The following is a 17,120-nucleotide window of genomic DNA, read 5'->3' on the forward strand; positions in this document are numbered from 1 at the left end:
ATCATGATTACCTCTAATGAATATGTACTTATGAATACTATGACATTAATATTTCTACAAAGCTCAAAGACTTATTTTACTTTGAGGCTATAATTCTCACCCAACTACCAATGGCATTCCACACCTTTCAGTGCAGCTGTGAATTGCTTTAACTTGTTAATTCTTAAGAAAAAGTATTTATTTAACCAAAGATGTTATATATTTGGGAAAGGTGTTTATGTGTTTGGTATTAAAAAAATAATAAAATAATAATAATCTTGATAATGTTGATAAGAAAGAAATAAAAGCAACAATTTAAAACCAAATCCCTCAGAGTTGTAGAAAGATATTTTGCATCATTTATATATATGAATTGCATACTATATGATATATATGATATATGATTTGCATACTTACTTGCTGAGTGGTTTGTTTCTAAAGCTACAGAAAGGTTCGGTAGATTACACTTTGTAAATGTAAAGAAAATATATTTTATAGAAATGACATTCTCAGCTGTGACAAAACTGTGGTAACTGATAAAACAATTGCATGTCACACATTTCTTGCAGGTCCAGCGGGCTTAAAAGAGCAAAAGAGTAGCTTATAATGCAGAAAAAAAATAATTTAAAGGTGGATGAAGATTAAACAAATAAATAAAAGCATGAATCAATCATTTATGTTACATTATTGACATCAGAATTTTTTCCTTGGATGTTCACAGAAGCTAAGTATCTCAGATAAATTACTTGCAAGTTCCAAATCAACCCAAGCATGTTTGGATTCTACATAATGATAATTTTTTACCTACCAACTCCAGACATCTCCGGAATACTGGCGGTGTACAGATCCTTGGTGAATTTTGGTTCATTGTCATTGATATCGTGGATTTTAATGATAAATTCAGACTCTGGCTCCACTTGTCTTCCAGACTTTCTGTCTATAGCCTTGGCACGTAGCACATACAGGGACTTTTCTTCTCTGTCCAATTTCTTTGCAGCATGAATATCTCCTGTATTTTCATCTATAATGAACAGACTGCCAGCCCCATCTCCTGTTAATATGTATTTTAAATTTCCATCTCCTTTATCTTGGTCAGTGTGTAGCTTCAGGGAGGTAGAAAAGAAGAGTTCTATAAATATATGTATTGTTATTACAGACCAAATCATTCAGCATATACTGTCTGTATATATAGTAAGCCTGTACAGTCTTGACTGTAATTGGGGTCAGCAGTGGTTATCTTCTGTGTCACTGCTGAAAAAATTACAAATTTGAGATTCAGTCATACACAAAAAATATTTCTAAGGAATTTGTAATGACACAAGGGAATATATAAGATGATATAGTAGTGTTCAAAATTATCACCATAAAACAAAAGATAACACTTATTTCAATAGTCAGTCAAGAAACTGATAGAAGTCTTCTTACTGAAGACTTCAAAGATGACAGGGAGGGGTAAAACTCCCAAGTCTCTATTTGGAGAATAAATCTTGTTTTCCCATTTTTTGACTAATGATAATGTACTCTTGCATTGGTATCTTGTAACAGTAAGAAGTAGATCTTAAGGATTACAGCATTTGAACTCCCCCAAATCACCTATACGTGTTTTGATTTAACCAACCTGTGTTTCCAATTTTTTTTTTAAGATCTTGCCTCAGTTAATTACTACCTTCCTTCTAGTCCTCTCCACATGGGTGAAATAATTTGCAAGAACACTAGGAGGTAAATTTTTAAAGCGTCAAGTGGGATTTTACAGTTTTTTTCTTACTACACTTCTCCATAAGAGTTCAAAAGAGTATACCTGTGAACTTGCAGGTTCTGATTACTTGCTGTACAATACCATTGTGAAAAAGTGCTTAAAAACAACAGCCAAAGCATGTCCTTGAAGCTGTCTTAGATTTTAGAAATTCTGATGCAATGCTCTTTTCTTGAATTCTACTCCTATAATTTAATTTACAGGAATATATAGTTGTTTTTTAAAATAATATCTCCAGTAAATATCCCTCAGATATATATTTACAGTCACATCTGACCACAGTTCAGTAACCTTAATTTTTTTCAAATATGAATAGAAAGAATCTTAATCTAGCTCTTTTTTATTTTCTCTGAGTAGAACAACATAGTATGTCACTCACCTGAAAATATATTGATCAATAGCAGTAAAAATTTTACTCTAGATTTTACTCTAGGTTTTACTCAAATTCTATGTTTAAATAGAAATGAAACGTAAGTGTGGAATTATATCAGAAATAATAAACATATGAAATGAATTTTATTTTCATTAGAAATTATCTCTGGAATATTATTTTAATATAATTTCATTTGAAGTTATGTTAATGTTGTGACTTAACCCAGCAAGCAGGTAAAAACCCCACAACCTTTAATTCCCCCAAATGGGATGAGGGAGAGAACTGGAAACAATATAGAAATCATGGGTATGAAAACTATTTACTAGGACAGGTAATAAAGTAGGATATGTTTGAATACCTGTTAAATGCTTCTCCCAGGCATCTCCTCAACCTAAAGAATCTTTCAAAGTATATAAAATGACCTTAAAATGAGCACTGAAAAGTAAGAGACCAAGTACTGCTATTAGAATATTTTCTAGAGATCTGTTCATCTACTGCAGACTGATATCTTATATCAAAAGACATTTGCAGATACACAGCAACAATCCAGACTGTGAATGTAAATAGTGTTATCTTGCCAAAATCATTTTGATTGCTTATATGAACAACTCTTGGTAATCCAGGATCAACAACCTTTTGCAATGGGGCAATGATGAGCAAGTAGTGGGAACACTGATCTTTGTGCATCAAAAAGTGATTCTGGAAAAAAAACAAACACATCTATCCACTGCCATTCCTTCAGCCTGCCTAACTATACATGGATCCTCAGAAAATAGGTTAATTTATTTCATCTATCTTTTCAAACTACCCACTAGGAAGTCAGGTAGATCAAACCATAATAGACACATTAAGAATCCTCCTTATCTCATGTTTCTACCAGATTCTAAACAGAATTTTCAAGCAGAGTAAATTTTCAAATAGGATGTGATTTCCTGGCAATAGAGTTCTGTATGCTACTGCCCACTTTCTGTTAACAAATTCACTTCAAGTGCAGCTGTAAAGTACCACTTATTCCACGTGTAACAATTTCTAATTCCCTCAAATGTTTTATTTGCACTTAGCATTTGATGAATTTTCATTAGGCTGTGATTTAAGTTTGTAGCATTAGTGTTTGTGAAAAAAAAAAGGGACTGCTTCCATTTTCAAGATAATAATAGCAATAATTGAAAAAATCAAAACATTATCCAGCATCTGATATTAATGAAATACTGGTTGGGTAAAACTTAAAAATCTACCATTCTCTCACTATAATAAATTTTTATAACTACAAAATATTTTTAATTTACAAAACAGAGAAAATACATGTTAGATTGTATATATTTATGTAAGGTGAGATACAGTTATAAAAATGTAATGAAATTTAATTTTGACTGGTGTGAATATATATATATATATATAAATATCATGACCATCTCCTGCAATTTTAAACAATATTTTGCATTTTACAGAATCACAGAATTATAGAGGTTGGAAGGGACCTCTAGAGATCATCAAGTCCAGCCCCCCTGTCAAAAGCACCTCCCCAGACGAGGTTGCACAGGTAGGCATCCCAGTGGGTCTTGAATGTCTCCAGAGAAGGAGACTCCACCACCTCTCTGTGCAGTTGTGCCACTGCTCCGTCACTGCACTGGGAAGAAGTTCCCATGCACATTTGTGTGGAACTTCCTATGCTTCAGTTTGTGGCCATTTCCCCTTGTCCTGGCACCACACACTGCTGAGAAGATTCCAGCCTCATCCCACTACCTCCAGCTTCTTAGATATTTATTGACATATATTTGTAATATAAAAATAAGTTTTTTTGCTTTTACAATTTCATTTGCCCTATGGAAAGACTACAGAAAATCACCTACAGAAAATCATAAGCAAATAAAAATGTTTTATGTTTACAAAATATCATGCCCATTATTCACTAAAAAGAACAAAGAAGAACAGGTTCATTTTCTTCATCATACTGAGTGATACAACATATTGTCTTATATGCAAAATATTTTTTTTTATGATTTTATAAAATTTTTATTTGTGCAAAAAGGTTGTGTTGTTCAAACAGTGCGCATGCATTTAATTTGAAGCATTTTTTGAGTGTTATAGTTTCTCTATGCATTTTCCAGAGTAACAAGTCTAGAAAAGTCCATAATTGACTATTAGCAGAAATTCATTCCTGTTGAAATATTTTGTTTCATTTTATTCTACATGATGTTTTGTTTTGTTTTGTTTTTCTCTCTATTTGGAATGAGATAGGTTAGCAAGCAGAGTCTCTTTGTAAGAGGAAAATTAATCTGTCAAACTTGTCTTTCCTGATGTTGTAGATACTCATTTTACCACCTCCATGAGGAGCTGGCAGATCAGAGGAGAACCATGAAATAAAAAATAAAAACAATAAAATCCAGTATATTACCCAGTGTAGAAAGAGCAAACTGGTAACAAATATCATCTCCATTCTAATCGATATCCAACATAGAGTCATCTGAAATATTTTGAAAAGAATGCAACTTAGATGATCTTCTGCTGACTACCTTAATTTCTTATTATTTTTTCACACACACATATTTTTTTTTGTAGTCTCCTTGTTGTTGTTTAAATGCATTGTCAACAGAAATTCTCTTGAGGATCATCAGAGACAAACATATCAGTAATGGTTATGGCAGTGACAATTAGCTGTTTCTGTAACAGTATATCTCTTATGAATATGAGCATATTTTTAAATGCTCTCTCAACCTTCTTTCTTTATTTGAATATGAAAAAATATGCATCTCAAATTGCCCTTTCTATCCAGTTCTGCAAAACTGATAGGTTTTTTTTGATGTGATAATCAAGATCATGATATTTTCCAAATAAATCTTGACATAAATGTACATAGGTCCATGTTACTCTAATTTTCAATAAGTAAATGAGTAGAAAAACAGCAGCTTATCTCAGAGATCTGAAGCATAATTTTGTTTGCCTTGAATTGATACCTTGCTCCTTGGATCTACATTTTCTCTTCATGTACCACTCAATATTTATCAACAAAATTTAGTTATAACTTCTTGCTTTCAGCATCATTACAGTCCATAACTCCTCAAAAATTACAGTCACTACACATGGTAGAAAAGAAATCTATGTAGGAAGGAAAAGGAATGTCATAAATGGTTAAGCTAAGGAACTGTTATGGAAAGAAAAAGAAAAAAAAAAGTATCAGAGGGAAAAAAAATGCCTTACAAGACATTTAAAAGTTCTTGACTGTTGCTTGTATGTCAGTTTTAGTTTACTGAGTCTTACATAAAGGCTGTGTGTTTTAGAAAGAAAAGAAGAAGAAAAAACAAGGAAAGATGAGCAACTTAGGACTACTGAGGTGGATAAAGAGACAGCAAATATTCATTCATCAAAGTTTAGAGAGATGGTATATTCTCTCCTATGAAGAGGAATTAGAAGAAATGAAGGATAAAGACACCACAAGAAGAGAGTAGATCCATGTTTACATTGTGGTTTACACTTCATAGTTTACAGTATACGTTTGTATCATGGTATTGAAACACAGGGCTATTACTGCAGATTTCTTACCTCCGCTGTCTTCAAGCAGACATAAAGGCTGCTTGCTCTCTTCAATCTGCTACAGGCACAGCAGTGAAAATGTAAAGTGTAAATGTTGCTTGTTAGTTTGTTTTGAGGCTATCACCAGTCAGCAGAGGAAACTTGGAAGCTACAGCAAAATTTTCCCCCTGTGAAACTGAAAGCTTATACAAGAGTTATATATTGATATTACATTTTTTTTACTAAATACATTTCTGTTTAAATATTTGTTGAACTGTAACACAGCTGTCTGAATATACCTCTGTTCATTTTGTACTTTAGGTGCAATTTATGCCTCAGATGGAAACAATCTCTTCCCTCCAAAGCACTGTATATTCAGCCTCTTAGTTTCTAGTACAGCTAAAGTTATTCTCATGTGCCAGTCACAATTTTGTCTTTCCCACAGTCTTTTGCTTGAGGATTGCTTTTATTTACAGCTTAAGGTAAAAGTCTTAAGTTATATATAAATTAAGACTGAAAAACTTCTCCGTAAAATTTACATAATGCAGCGTTATATTAACAGTTTGACAGCTAGCAAATAATAAGTTTGGGCTGTAACATACCCAGACCTATTCTGTAAAATATATGGGGTAACCTCAGTAGTCAGTACATGGCATACATGTTCAAGTGGCAAAGTGTTCTCAATGATCAGATTTAGCATGATTCTTTCAAATATTCTTACGTCTTCTTAAATGTGAAGCATAAGTAATGGGAAGGGACGGAGAATTTGTTCAAGTGTGTCCAAAGAGTGAAGTCATGCAGTAAGCCTTTTTTAACAAGAGGAAGAAAAGAATGTTTCTAAAGCTTCTCAGATATCTAATAATAACAATCTGTAGCCAAAACTTCTGGGCTGAGAGAAACAGCAGTAAAATCCAGCCTCAGGTATACGTTACTTTTACAAAACCATGTGCCTATTTGCATTAGATTTTTATTCAAATGTGTTACTAGAAGTCAAGAAGGTTATTCATATTCAGATGAAAGAAAAGACAGTAGTTGAGGAGGAGGATAGATGGGTATTGAAAATAAAATAAATTAAATTCATATAAAAAGTAAAAGAAGTGAACTTGAAATAAGTTTGTAGCGCTTCATTCAATCCCAAAATCTCATAAAATATGCTGAGTGCTAGTGACAAGTAGGATATTAACCAGTACCTTCATTATATGATTTCAGATTTACAGCAGCTGGGATACAGCAGCAACAGGAGCTCTTCCTTCATTAACATTTTAACTAATTAAAAACTCTGAAGACATCTTAATAACTGCAGTAGTTCTTTAGTGTAGATCTCAGTAGAAATAGATGCATTGCCTTAATTTTCTATTCATGTATGTTTAATCAAAAGTTTTATGTATGTTCTAAATGGCAATGTATTTACCTGACACAAATCTGTGATATCAGCATAAACTTCTTAATTAAACAACTCGACTTTGTGTGTGATGGTAACCTAAGTGACTGTATATTAAACAAGGCAAATGACATTTACTTTTCTTATCTTCTATTTTCCAGCATCTGGTTCCTGTGTTCAGCTGTCTATTGTGACAAATTCTCTAGAGAATGATACTGTGAAAAACACCACCAACACCAGCTGCAGGTGCTGATTTTGGCTTAATGGGTAGAGGTAAATCTAGTCTTCATTTAGGAAGTGTTGAGAAGAATTCTTTGTATTTTGATGTTGCTGATACAAAAAACAATAAGGGCAAAATAATTTCTTTCACCTGCATCTCTTCCTCATATGTAGGAGTTGTAGCACTGGAATAGAGTTGCTTTCTCCTTCCCTTGCATACCTTCTATATATTTTGTGACTTACATGGTAGTTCGTAGTCAAATCTGGACAAAACCATGTGCCTATTTGCATTAGATGTTAATTCAAATGTTACTAGAAGTCATTCGTACTTTTGCACAAAGAACTTGATTTCAGAGCACACAGAATTTGCTCATCTTTTCTACTTTCTCGATTCTTCAAATCAACTGCTGAGATGCAGGTTTTCAAGCTTGATTGAAAAAAATCAAACTTTTGCTATAGTTTGCCAAAGACTATAATTTTTCTGTTTCAGAACATGAGATGCAGGTTTATGTTAAACGACTGTAGTCATCAGTTATGTCCACAGATCAGATATTATCATATCACAACTCAACATGCTTATCTACTACAGTTCATTCAAATTTCATTTCAGAATATTGTCCTTGGAAAGTCATAACTGTAACAATGGCAAAGTCAGGATGGTGGCTGAAACAGTTACCAAAATAACTTCATTATTTTGCTGGCACAAGAAAATCTGGTATGTACAATACCATTTAATAAGAGCCTGAGACATGCTTTCTGGTTCAACCTAACCCGCAGGCCGATTTTACCTGTGTGATTAAACATGGAGACTGTTGCTTAGTGGAGAGCAAGAGTAAAGATGCCTGGGGCAGCTGCACAAAAGATGAATAGCGCATAGAGAAGCCAAAACATAATGCTGAAACCAAGAATAAAGCCCTGCAGACCAACAGTGCCACTTCACCAAGGGTGTGTTAATTTCATTGTTGAATCTGCAAGCTGTAACAGATGAAAATAGATGAATATGGAAACAGTAGATTATGCAAGAGTTATGTAAGAGTAAGATCTAATGATTTTTCTGTTATTGGTTGGGTGGGTGGGTATTTTTCTTTCTTTTTTTTTTTTTTTTGAGTCTCAGAGAAAATATTAATGAAAAAGGAATCCATCAAAACCCATCAGGATGTGCAAAAAAGATGAGTTAATATTAGTTTAAAAGCATGCGCAGTTAAAGTGTTCATATCTAGTTAAGCAAAGAAAAAAACCGAAACTTCTATAGTGATTTTTCTATTAACTTTATGGGAATAAAAAAGATCTGGGGGGGTAAATAGTGTCTACAGTGCTAATTCTAAATATCATATCCTTCAATGAATTACATTTCCGTCGTAGTACTTATTCAGTACTTTATATAATTTCTGTAAAATTGATGTTCTTGCTAATTACACTGTGACTGAATCTGAAATAAAATATTGACCATTATCATGGTGAGAGACGTTAAGATAGAAATTGATATTCTGCTTATATTCAGAATGAGGGTTTAGAAGTCCTTTTTCAAAAGTTTTTCAGCCTTGACATATGCAATCATTTCTGCCTTGATTTTCTCTTTAAACAAATAAGCCATGTGAATGTGCTATTTTTTTCTTCTTCAGTGGTTGTTCATTTCTCCTAACTGTTGTTATTGTCTGCTTCTGTGACCTCAGATAACTGTTCCAACTCTGTTGCCATTTGCTCCTCACAAAAATAGGTATTATGTCATTTCTGGTTTCACTATAGGTGTTCATAAATATAAAGTACCTTGAGATATTTTGTTGAAATATACCTACTTATTAGTACTAAGAATTTTAATAGCAATCATTACAAGACTTATTAATCTTATTCTCTATTATGCTCATCTAAAACATCAAAATAAACATACTAAAAATATAATTAAAAAACTTAACATTATTTTAGTCTGTATGTTTATTTAATGTATCCTTTTCACACTGAAAATAAACCAGATTTAGCCATTTGAAGTTCAAGGAAAGTTAAGCACAGTAGTTCCAATAGAATGAAAACAGAACAAGTCCTGTTTCTCGCCATTACTTGCATATTTGAAGTGCTTAAGAATTACTTCTGGGACAGATTCATACTTTTCCTTTGAGCATGCAAATCCAAATACTTCATATGAATCAGGCTGTTACCTCTTCCACTTCAAAATTACTAGCCTGCACAGAGACGAAAATATATTCATATTCTATCAAACTTAGAGCAGTAGTGGAAAAAAAAGTTGATTTATTTTTCTTCTTTACATCCCTGCTTCCAATTACTTCAGCAACTACAAATAGAGAAATAGGCTTGCATGCCAAATTTCTTTTTATATTTTTTTAAATACCTGAATTTAATAAAATATATATCATATATATAAATAAAAACATTTAAAATTATAAATGGTTATGTATTTTAGTCACTTGTGTTAAAGAGAACATACAGTATCACAGAAGCACAAAGGATGAAGAGACCTAAAGAGATCATTGAGTCCGACTCCTCTGCTGAAGCAGGTGCCCTACAGTAGGTCATACAGGTAGCCATCCAGATGACTCTTGAATATCTCCATAGAGTGAGACTCCACAACCTCTCTGGGCCACCTGTTCCAGTGCTACATCGCCCTTATTGTAATGAACTTCTGCATGTTAGTATGGAACTTACATTCAGAGGGACCTCAACAGACTTGAAAGGTAGCCCCAGGTGTACCTAACGAGGTTCAACACAGCAAAGTACAAGGTTTTGTACTTGGGCCAGAGGAATCTCAGGCATCTATACAGACTGGAAGGAGTAGTCCTTGTGATCAGCCCTGCAGAGAAGGACCTGGAGGTCCTGATGGATGAAAAACTTAACATGAGCCAGCAGTGTGCTCTTGCAGCTTGAAAAGCAAATGGTATCCTGGGCTCCATCAGGAGAGGGGTGGCCAGCAGAGACAGAGAGGTAATTGTCCCTCTCTGCTCTTGTGAGGCCCCATCTGGAATACTGTGTCCAGGTCTGGAGCCCTCAGTACAAGAAAGACAGAGAACTGCTGGAGTGGGTAACAGGAGAGAGCCATGAAGATGATCAGGGGGGTGGAGTACCTCCCCTATAAAGACAGGCTGAGGGAGCTGGACTTGTTCAGCCTGAAGAAAAGAAGGCTGCAGGGTGACATCATTGCTGCCTTTCATTACCTAAAGGGAGACTATAAATGGGAGGGGAGTCAACTCTTTGAAAGGGTACATAACAGTAGGACAAGGGGAAGTGGTTTTAAGTTGAGGGAGAGAAGATTCAGGTTGGATATCAGTGGGGAAGTCCTTTATGATAAGAATGGTGAGGCGCTGGAACAGGCTGCTCAGACAGGTTGTAGATGCCCTATCCCTAAAGGTGTTCAAGGCTGGATTGGATGAGGCCGCCCGGATAGCCTGGTCTAGTATTAAAAGGGGAGGTTGGTGGCCCTGCCTATGGCAGGGGGTTGGAGATTCTTGATCCTTGAGGTCTCTTTCAACCCGAGCCATTCTGTGATTCCTACGTTCACCAAGGAGAGCCTAGTCTCATCCAATTGTCTCCATCTAGATATTTATAAACATCTGTCTTCTTTTCCCCAAGCTGAACAGATTTGGGTTACTCAGTCTTTCCTCATACAGGAGATCCTCCAAGCCCTTAATAGTCTTTGGGGCTAGTCTCCTTCTGGAGGTTCCTGTCTGTAATTCCCTTGAAGTTTTTTTGTTCTTTTTGTTTGTTTGTTTGTTTTGTTTTGTTTTTAAGTTAATGATTTATAGGATATTTAGACTGGGCATTTTATATTCAGATGTTACAGTGGAGGAGACTGGAGGTAAACAAATACTTTCTGTATTTTACTTAACATTTGTTAATTCAGTTCTGTGAGTCTGACCTTGTTGCATTTGAAGATTTAATGCTCTGTTACCTATTATTATTTGACTGTTTGTTCATCATAAATGTTTATTAAAAAGAAAGATATGCTTACCTTCACAATCCCTGTAAGAATTATAAGGAAAGTACAATTTTTAAAGCTCCTGTCAGTACATGCAACATTTTTAACAGCTTGATATAGTGTTAATGCTACTTAAACTATATAAATGTTGTAAAACAGAACTTTCTTAAAAAAAAAAAAATTCTCACAATGTAGAAAGTATATATATTTCTGCTCTTAATAGCAATTACCAAGCAATAGATAAATCATAAAATGGATAATGTTAACAATTCTCCTCAGTTCTGCTTGTGATCAAGTAACTATTCAATATATGGCCTTTTTAATGGAATTCCAGAGCTTTTTTGTAATACTATATGAGCCTACTCAGATTTATATATGTTCTGAGGAAAAGCGTCATTAAAAAAATGGAAAACATAAAGCAAAAGGTACATAAGGTAAACATTAAATAAAATTTTAATTAAATTTCTTCTTTAGTATCAGAAAATAATTTTATGACAGGATTTGGCTAAAATTTTGTTCTTTAAGCTGAACCATTCCTTCCAAAAAGCTGTTTGAGATTTTAAGTTCTACAACTTGAACATAGGGGAATTTATGTAATTTATCCTAATGTTCCTTCTTTGAAATTAGAGAATACGTAGTAACAGTTTCTCTTCAGTTCAAGCTAACATTCATTTAATAATGTTAGACTAATATTCATTTTCTCACACTTCCAATGTGGAAAAAGTGTTATGATGGCTTTCTTTTGAAACTGGAATAGCTGTCCCTCAGATGTTAAGCAAGCCAGGGAGGAATTTATAACTTCTGATATGTTCATGGAGGTCAGAATGATTTCCTTCTCTTTTTATTACTCTGTGCTGTTTATAAGCAGAAAAGAGATATTTCAGGTGAGTTACCTGACCAAAGACAGAGTAAGTAGAATTTAGCCTAGTGTATTCACATTGCTCTGGTGATACATAAAGTGAGGATTTGACCATAGTTAGGAATTTCTACAGCTCACAAGAGATTACAGATTCCTCTTCTTATTGATATTCAGCATTGTGTTAAATTGAGTGATTATGTTGGCTTGACTAATGTATTTTTCTCCTTCTAGAAGACTGAAATTTGTGATGATTCCTTCAATGGACAGGAATTGATGTATCAGACACATACAGGAAGAAAAGATACACTGTTCTGACAGTCACTTGTTGACAGCTCCTCTATTTATCTTCAAGGTGACTATTCATAGACCTTTCTCCCACAGACAAGGTGTTTCACAATACGACTCACTGATGCAGTTGAATTGGCCTTTCTAAATAGTCACATATTGATTTGCTCTGATGGGTTTTTCTCCCTTTTTGTTACTAGTCAGATATCAGTAAATCACAACATAGCCAAAACACTTTTCAGAATTGCTCCTGTAAAGTAATCCATGGAATAAATATACAGCATCATGAGAAATATCTTGCAGAATACATTCTCTTCACCCTCCCACTTTTTTTTTTTTTTTTTCAGAGTAAATGATTGCCTGATAACAGGTAATGATAGGTCTGCAGATTACTGCTAGTCTAAATTTCTCTTCCCACCAGAAGTATGGAAAATGCCAGCCTGTGAAGTTGTAATAAGAAACTAGGTCTGTTGTGGCAGATCCCTGAGCCAGCTGGAGCTCTGAGGCACACCTGCACAGGTCTTTTAACATAAGGAGCTTGCAAAGATCAAGAGGCTTTCAGGCTCAAAAAATCTAGCTTTTATTAAAATGAATATGTTATTTCAAAAGGCAACTGAAAGTAGCTACCAGAGACAGGAGAAAATTCCATTCTACATGTCCACATAGCCTACATAATATATATATATATATCTATATATTTTTTTTTTTCCTGCCAGCTTTTGTTTTGGTTAGCTTATCACTCTTAATACAAGCAAAAACTTTTAGAAAGTTATTTAAATCTCTGTTGTAAATGATAATTTTGACTTTGAGTTTCTGACTGATATCTGTTGCAAAGAAAGTAACTTTATGCCAACACAAATGTGACCAGGCCAAAGAGTGGCATTTGTCTTAAGGAAACAGCTTTCAACAGCTGAATGGATCAGCTAGTGTTATGTTTCTACTTGAGATCGTTAAAAGGGTGTGAGTGTTTCTCTTCAGTGAGCTAGACCCACGGTGAGGATACGAACATGTGACACAGGCCAACATATAGAAATTAAGCAGATAAAACATCTAGTAAAATAATTTTTTTAAGCGAACAGTGATCTTGAGTGGACTTCAGTTCACATAGTCCTTCAGAGAGTCAGAAGATGCCCAGGATCATGGTTATGAATGTTACTGAAGAATGATAATTAGAATTTGTACTGAATATTGCAGTCACTTTACTGTGCTTGTACAGTGATTTCAGTATACAACTATCATTTTTCTAAATCAAGATCCTGTGTAATGTCAAAAATCTTCCAATAAATTTTATTTTGATATTCAATATTGCGCTCTTCATAGAATAAAAGAATGCATCCAGAGAGTATGAGACTCTTAGTGTACTGTACCACATGCTAGATGCAACATTCTAAGAATATTCACAATGAATTCATTCCTCACTTGAATTATGCTTCTGAATGGTTATACGTCAGCAACACATGTTTGTTTTCATTGAAACATACTGTTAAGTTAAAGGACGGTAAAGTAACATGATGTTTTTAAGAACATTTAGGTGTGGTAGTGAATACAATAGTTTTTGAAAAGAGAATGTTAGGATGCATCTATAATGACCTGGAGGACACATTTGAAACACTGATAGTGCTTCTATATGTTTTCTCATCTAAGAAAGGAGATTTATCAACCATTTTGTTGAAGAAAAATAACAAATACTTCAAATAAAGTTTTATGGATTAATTGTATGTGTTGCTTAAAGACAGAAATGAAAATACAAATTTTTATACTCTAAAAGCTACATCAAGATAAAATACAATACATATTTAAAATATATTTATTTAGTAAATCAAGAGCCAGCTCAGTGTGTCACCACTTCAGATCACAAGCTCTTTCTTGCCAAACTTCACAGGGCAGAAGCTATGTATAGTCAAATCTGTCACAACACTGTTGAGAGGACATGAACAATGATGAATGAATGGAGATAATAATGATGGAGTGTTTCAATTTTCTGTCTATCCAATTTCATTAAGTAAAGAAAAGAGACAAAACCAAACAAACAAAATATAATGAAGTAATTGAGTGAAATTTGGTTTTTAAGTCTGATGAGTGTGGCAAGATTTCCTGCATTGTTACATGAAGTTATTTTGATTTTTCTCTCTTTTTCTGTAACTCGAACTACAGTAGTATACAATCCCACCTGTTTCTGAATACTTGTAGAGTGCAGTATATATTGTTCTTTATAATTTTTAATAAGGCACATAGGAAAATGCCATGAATTGGTTAACTCTCATTAATGCTCATTGGTTAACTGGTAGTAGAACACAGATTTTTCATCAGTCTGCATCCAATTTAAATGGATCTTATGACGTGCAAATCTCAGTTTGTTTATTTCAAAGGAAGTTATTAAACAGGTTATTCATGGAGTAGTTCGTTTTGAGCAATGTTAGTCCATTTTTATTTGCTTTTCTCCCTCTAATATGACAAATAAAATTTCTGTTTCTTATGGGTGGTGTAAAAAAGTGTTGTTATTGTTCTCTTAATTTCTGGGATAGGTATACATATTTTGTATTGTACAGTTTAACATTGCTTTAGAATAGATTGCACGAAGCTTCACAGATTATCTATCCTTCAACTACCTTTGATTAGCTAAGTGCCTGTTCAATACAGAAAAAGACTAATTTTCATATGAAAATATAATTGAGCGGTTTAATAAAAGGAAGAAAAAGCTCATCTCTTGAAATCTTTTAAGTATATTTTTGCAAATCATAAAGAACTGCCTTTTCAAAATGTTTGATGGGTTTGATTAGATCTGTTTCTTCCCACCTAGAGATTTTTCATAATGACTACAGTTAAAGATATGGGATATGTGACATTTCTAACAACTGAAGAGCATTTATTGGGCATCAGTTAGTTATTTAGAAATAGAGGCTAATAAATTCAGTATTAGCTTTGGAAAGTAAATCTAATTATCCCTGAAGGGCTATCTGTTTTGAGACTCCAGTGCGTTTTATTGTCTTTTTCTTTAATTAATAGACACGATCCCAACAATTAAATTGCATGTCTGGTTTTTTTGTTTGTTTGTTTGTTTGTTTTCTCCTTGATACATTTGTTTAGGAGGCATGTAAATTTTGATAGACTTTTCTCTAACAGAAAGTCAGTGTGTTAGATTCCATTTCTAGTCCTGTGTGGGGCTTCAGCTGGGGTTTTCTGCCTCATTAAATTTGGTAGCTGTTGAAGAATCTAATCTATGATCTTTCCCAAAATGTGGGACCAAAGAATACCGCATTACAATCGCTGTCTCTTTTTTTTTCCCCATTCCTTTAAATTTCATTAAATATACAATTCTCTCAAACAATAAATTTTTATTATGGTATTGTAGCCCACTTTTTTTTTTTTATGAATTCTTAATAGGTGGAATGAGTTGTGCAGTTCCCTTCACTATATCCTGTGAAAATTTCTCATGTTGATGTTTTCACTCAGATATTCAACATTCACACTAAACAACAGGTATCTTCTTTAATAAAAACTATCAGGAAAGACTTTTTTTTTTTAATTAAGACTCTGCGATAATGCTTATGCTACCTTTCTGTCTGTCTGAATACTTTGCAAACTCTCCAAGGCAAAATTTATCTTTTTCTGTGTTTTTGTGCACATAGAAATAACCACTGTTTTCTCTTGATGCTTCCTTAAATTAATTTAAACAAAGAGAAATTCAAAGATATCATAAGCAGTTATTGCATTGTTTCAGGTATGAATAACAGGATGTATGAAATCTAAAGTTTTCCTATCACTCATATTTTACATAGAGGAGCATTCACCAGTATGAAACAGACGGATTGTCTGAAGGAGAATGGAAGAAAGATGCATGACAGTTATACTCTAGGTTCTCTTTACTCCACCTTCTATAATATTCCCAAAGTAATCATTTTACATGTATGCTCGTCCCTAAAAGTGGTTAATGATTCATCTCTGTTCTTTGAGTAATATCCTTACTACAGTTCTAGCCATCAAGTCTTTTGGCACCTGTTAAATGTTAATATCCTTTACTCACAAAGCAATATTTTCTACTTCTGCTAAGTGTTTTGGATGCACTTACAGGTGTCCATTTTATGTCACCGATCACCATTACCACTGCTTCCATCCAAAAGCTATCTAGCAGTAACTGAAAGCATAAGCTCTCCTCTAGCTGTTCAGAATCTGTTAAAACCATGCTGCCCCCTTTAACAGACTGAGTGCCGTGCTCCAGCTGTGAAAGGAGCTGGTTTTTACATCTATCTTTTTAGTAGACCCGACCTCATTTTGAGTTACTTCTTGTCACAGAGTGAAGCCTACCCCCAGGCGCCTCTCAGATAAATGAGACCATGATTGCATCTGTCAGCTTTAACTGCTTAGACTACTCTGTGCAAGAAATTCACAAAAACAAACAAGCAAACAAAAAACAGAGATGAGGAGCTGTTAGCTTTCCATGCTTGGAAGGCATTTGGGAAGGAGACCAGAGGGTACAGTAATCCAGGTAACAATTACTATTCAATCTTAGACATGGGGAAAGATTGTTGTGGGCCTGCTTCGAAGGTGTGGCCTTTGGCTGCAGGCAATCTAATTTTAAAAGGCAGTAAGTATTTAAGATGTTATCCTTTTGGGTGTGCAGGAAAGTTCTGCCTCTCTCCCTCTAGGGATCTCGGACAAGTCGGGGCTGAGTCCAAGGTATAAGTATCCAGTCAAGTATCCAGACTCTGAGTAGGACTTGCACAGTCAAGTGACTGGAGGGAGCATTCTGTTCCCTGTCCTGGTGCTGGTCTAAACTAAGGTGGAGCACTGACCGGTGAGGTCGCCGACTCCTCTCCACGGATCCATGAAGTTTAG

General features: G+C 34.3%; 1 protein-coding gene across 2 annotated transcripts in view; it reads right to left on the bottom strand.

Annotated features, from left to right (window-relative positions):
* The window catches only part of CDH9 (cadherin 9), a 57,271-nt gene that overhangs the window by 37,524 nt on the left and 2,627 nt on the right, over positions 1 to 17,120 (bottom strand). For both annotated transcript variants that reach the window (XM_065753240.1, XM_065753241.1), the window contains exon 2: positions 788 to 1,082. In XM_065753240.1, the coding sequence (XP_065609312.1) occupies positions 788 to 1,082 (295 nt within the window). The remainder of the gene's footprint in view (positions 1 to 787; positions 1,083 to 17,120) is intronic.

This window comes from Cyrtonyx montezumae, unplaced genomic scaffold, assembly GCF_038088225.1.
Source record: "Cyrtonyx montezumae isolate F1298 unplaced genomic scaffold, pur_monq_1.0 scaffold_8, whole genome shotgun sequence".
Taxonomy (NCBI): Eukaryota; Metazoa; Chordata; class Aves; order Galliformes; family Odontophoridae; genus Cyrtonyx; species Cyrtonyx montezumae.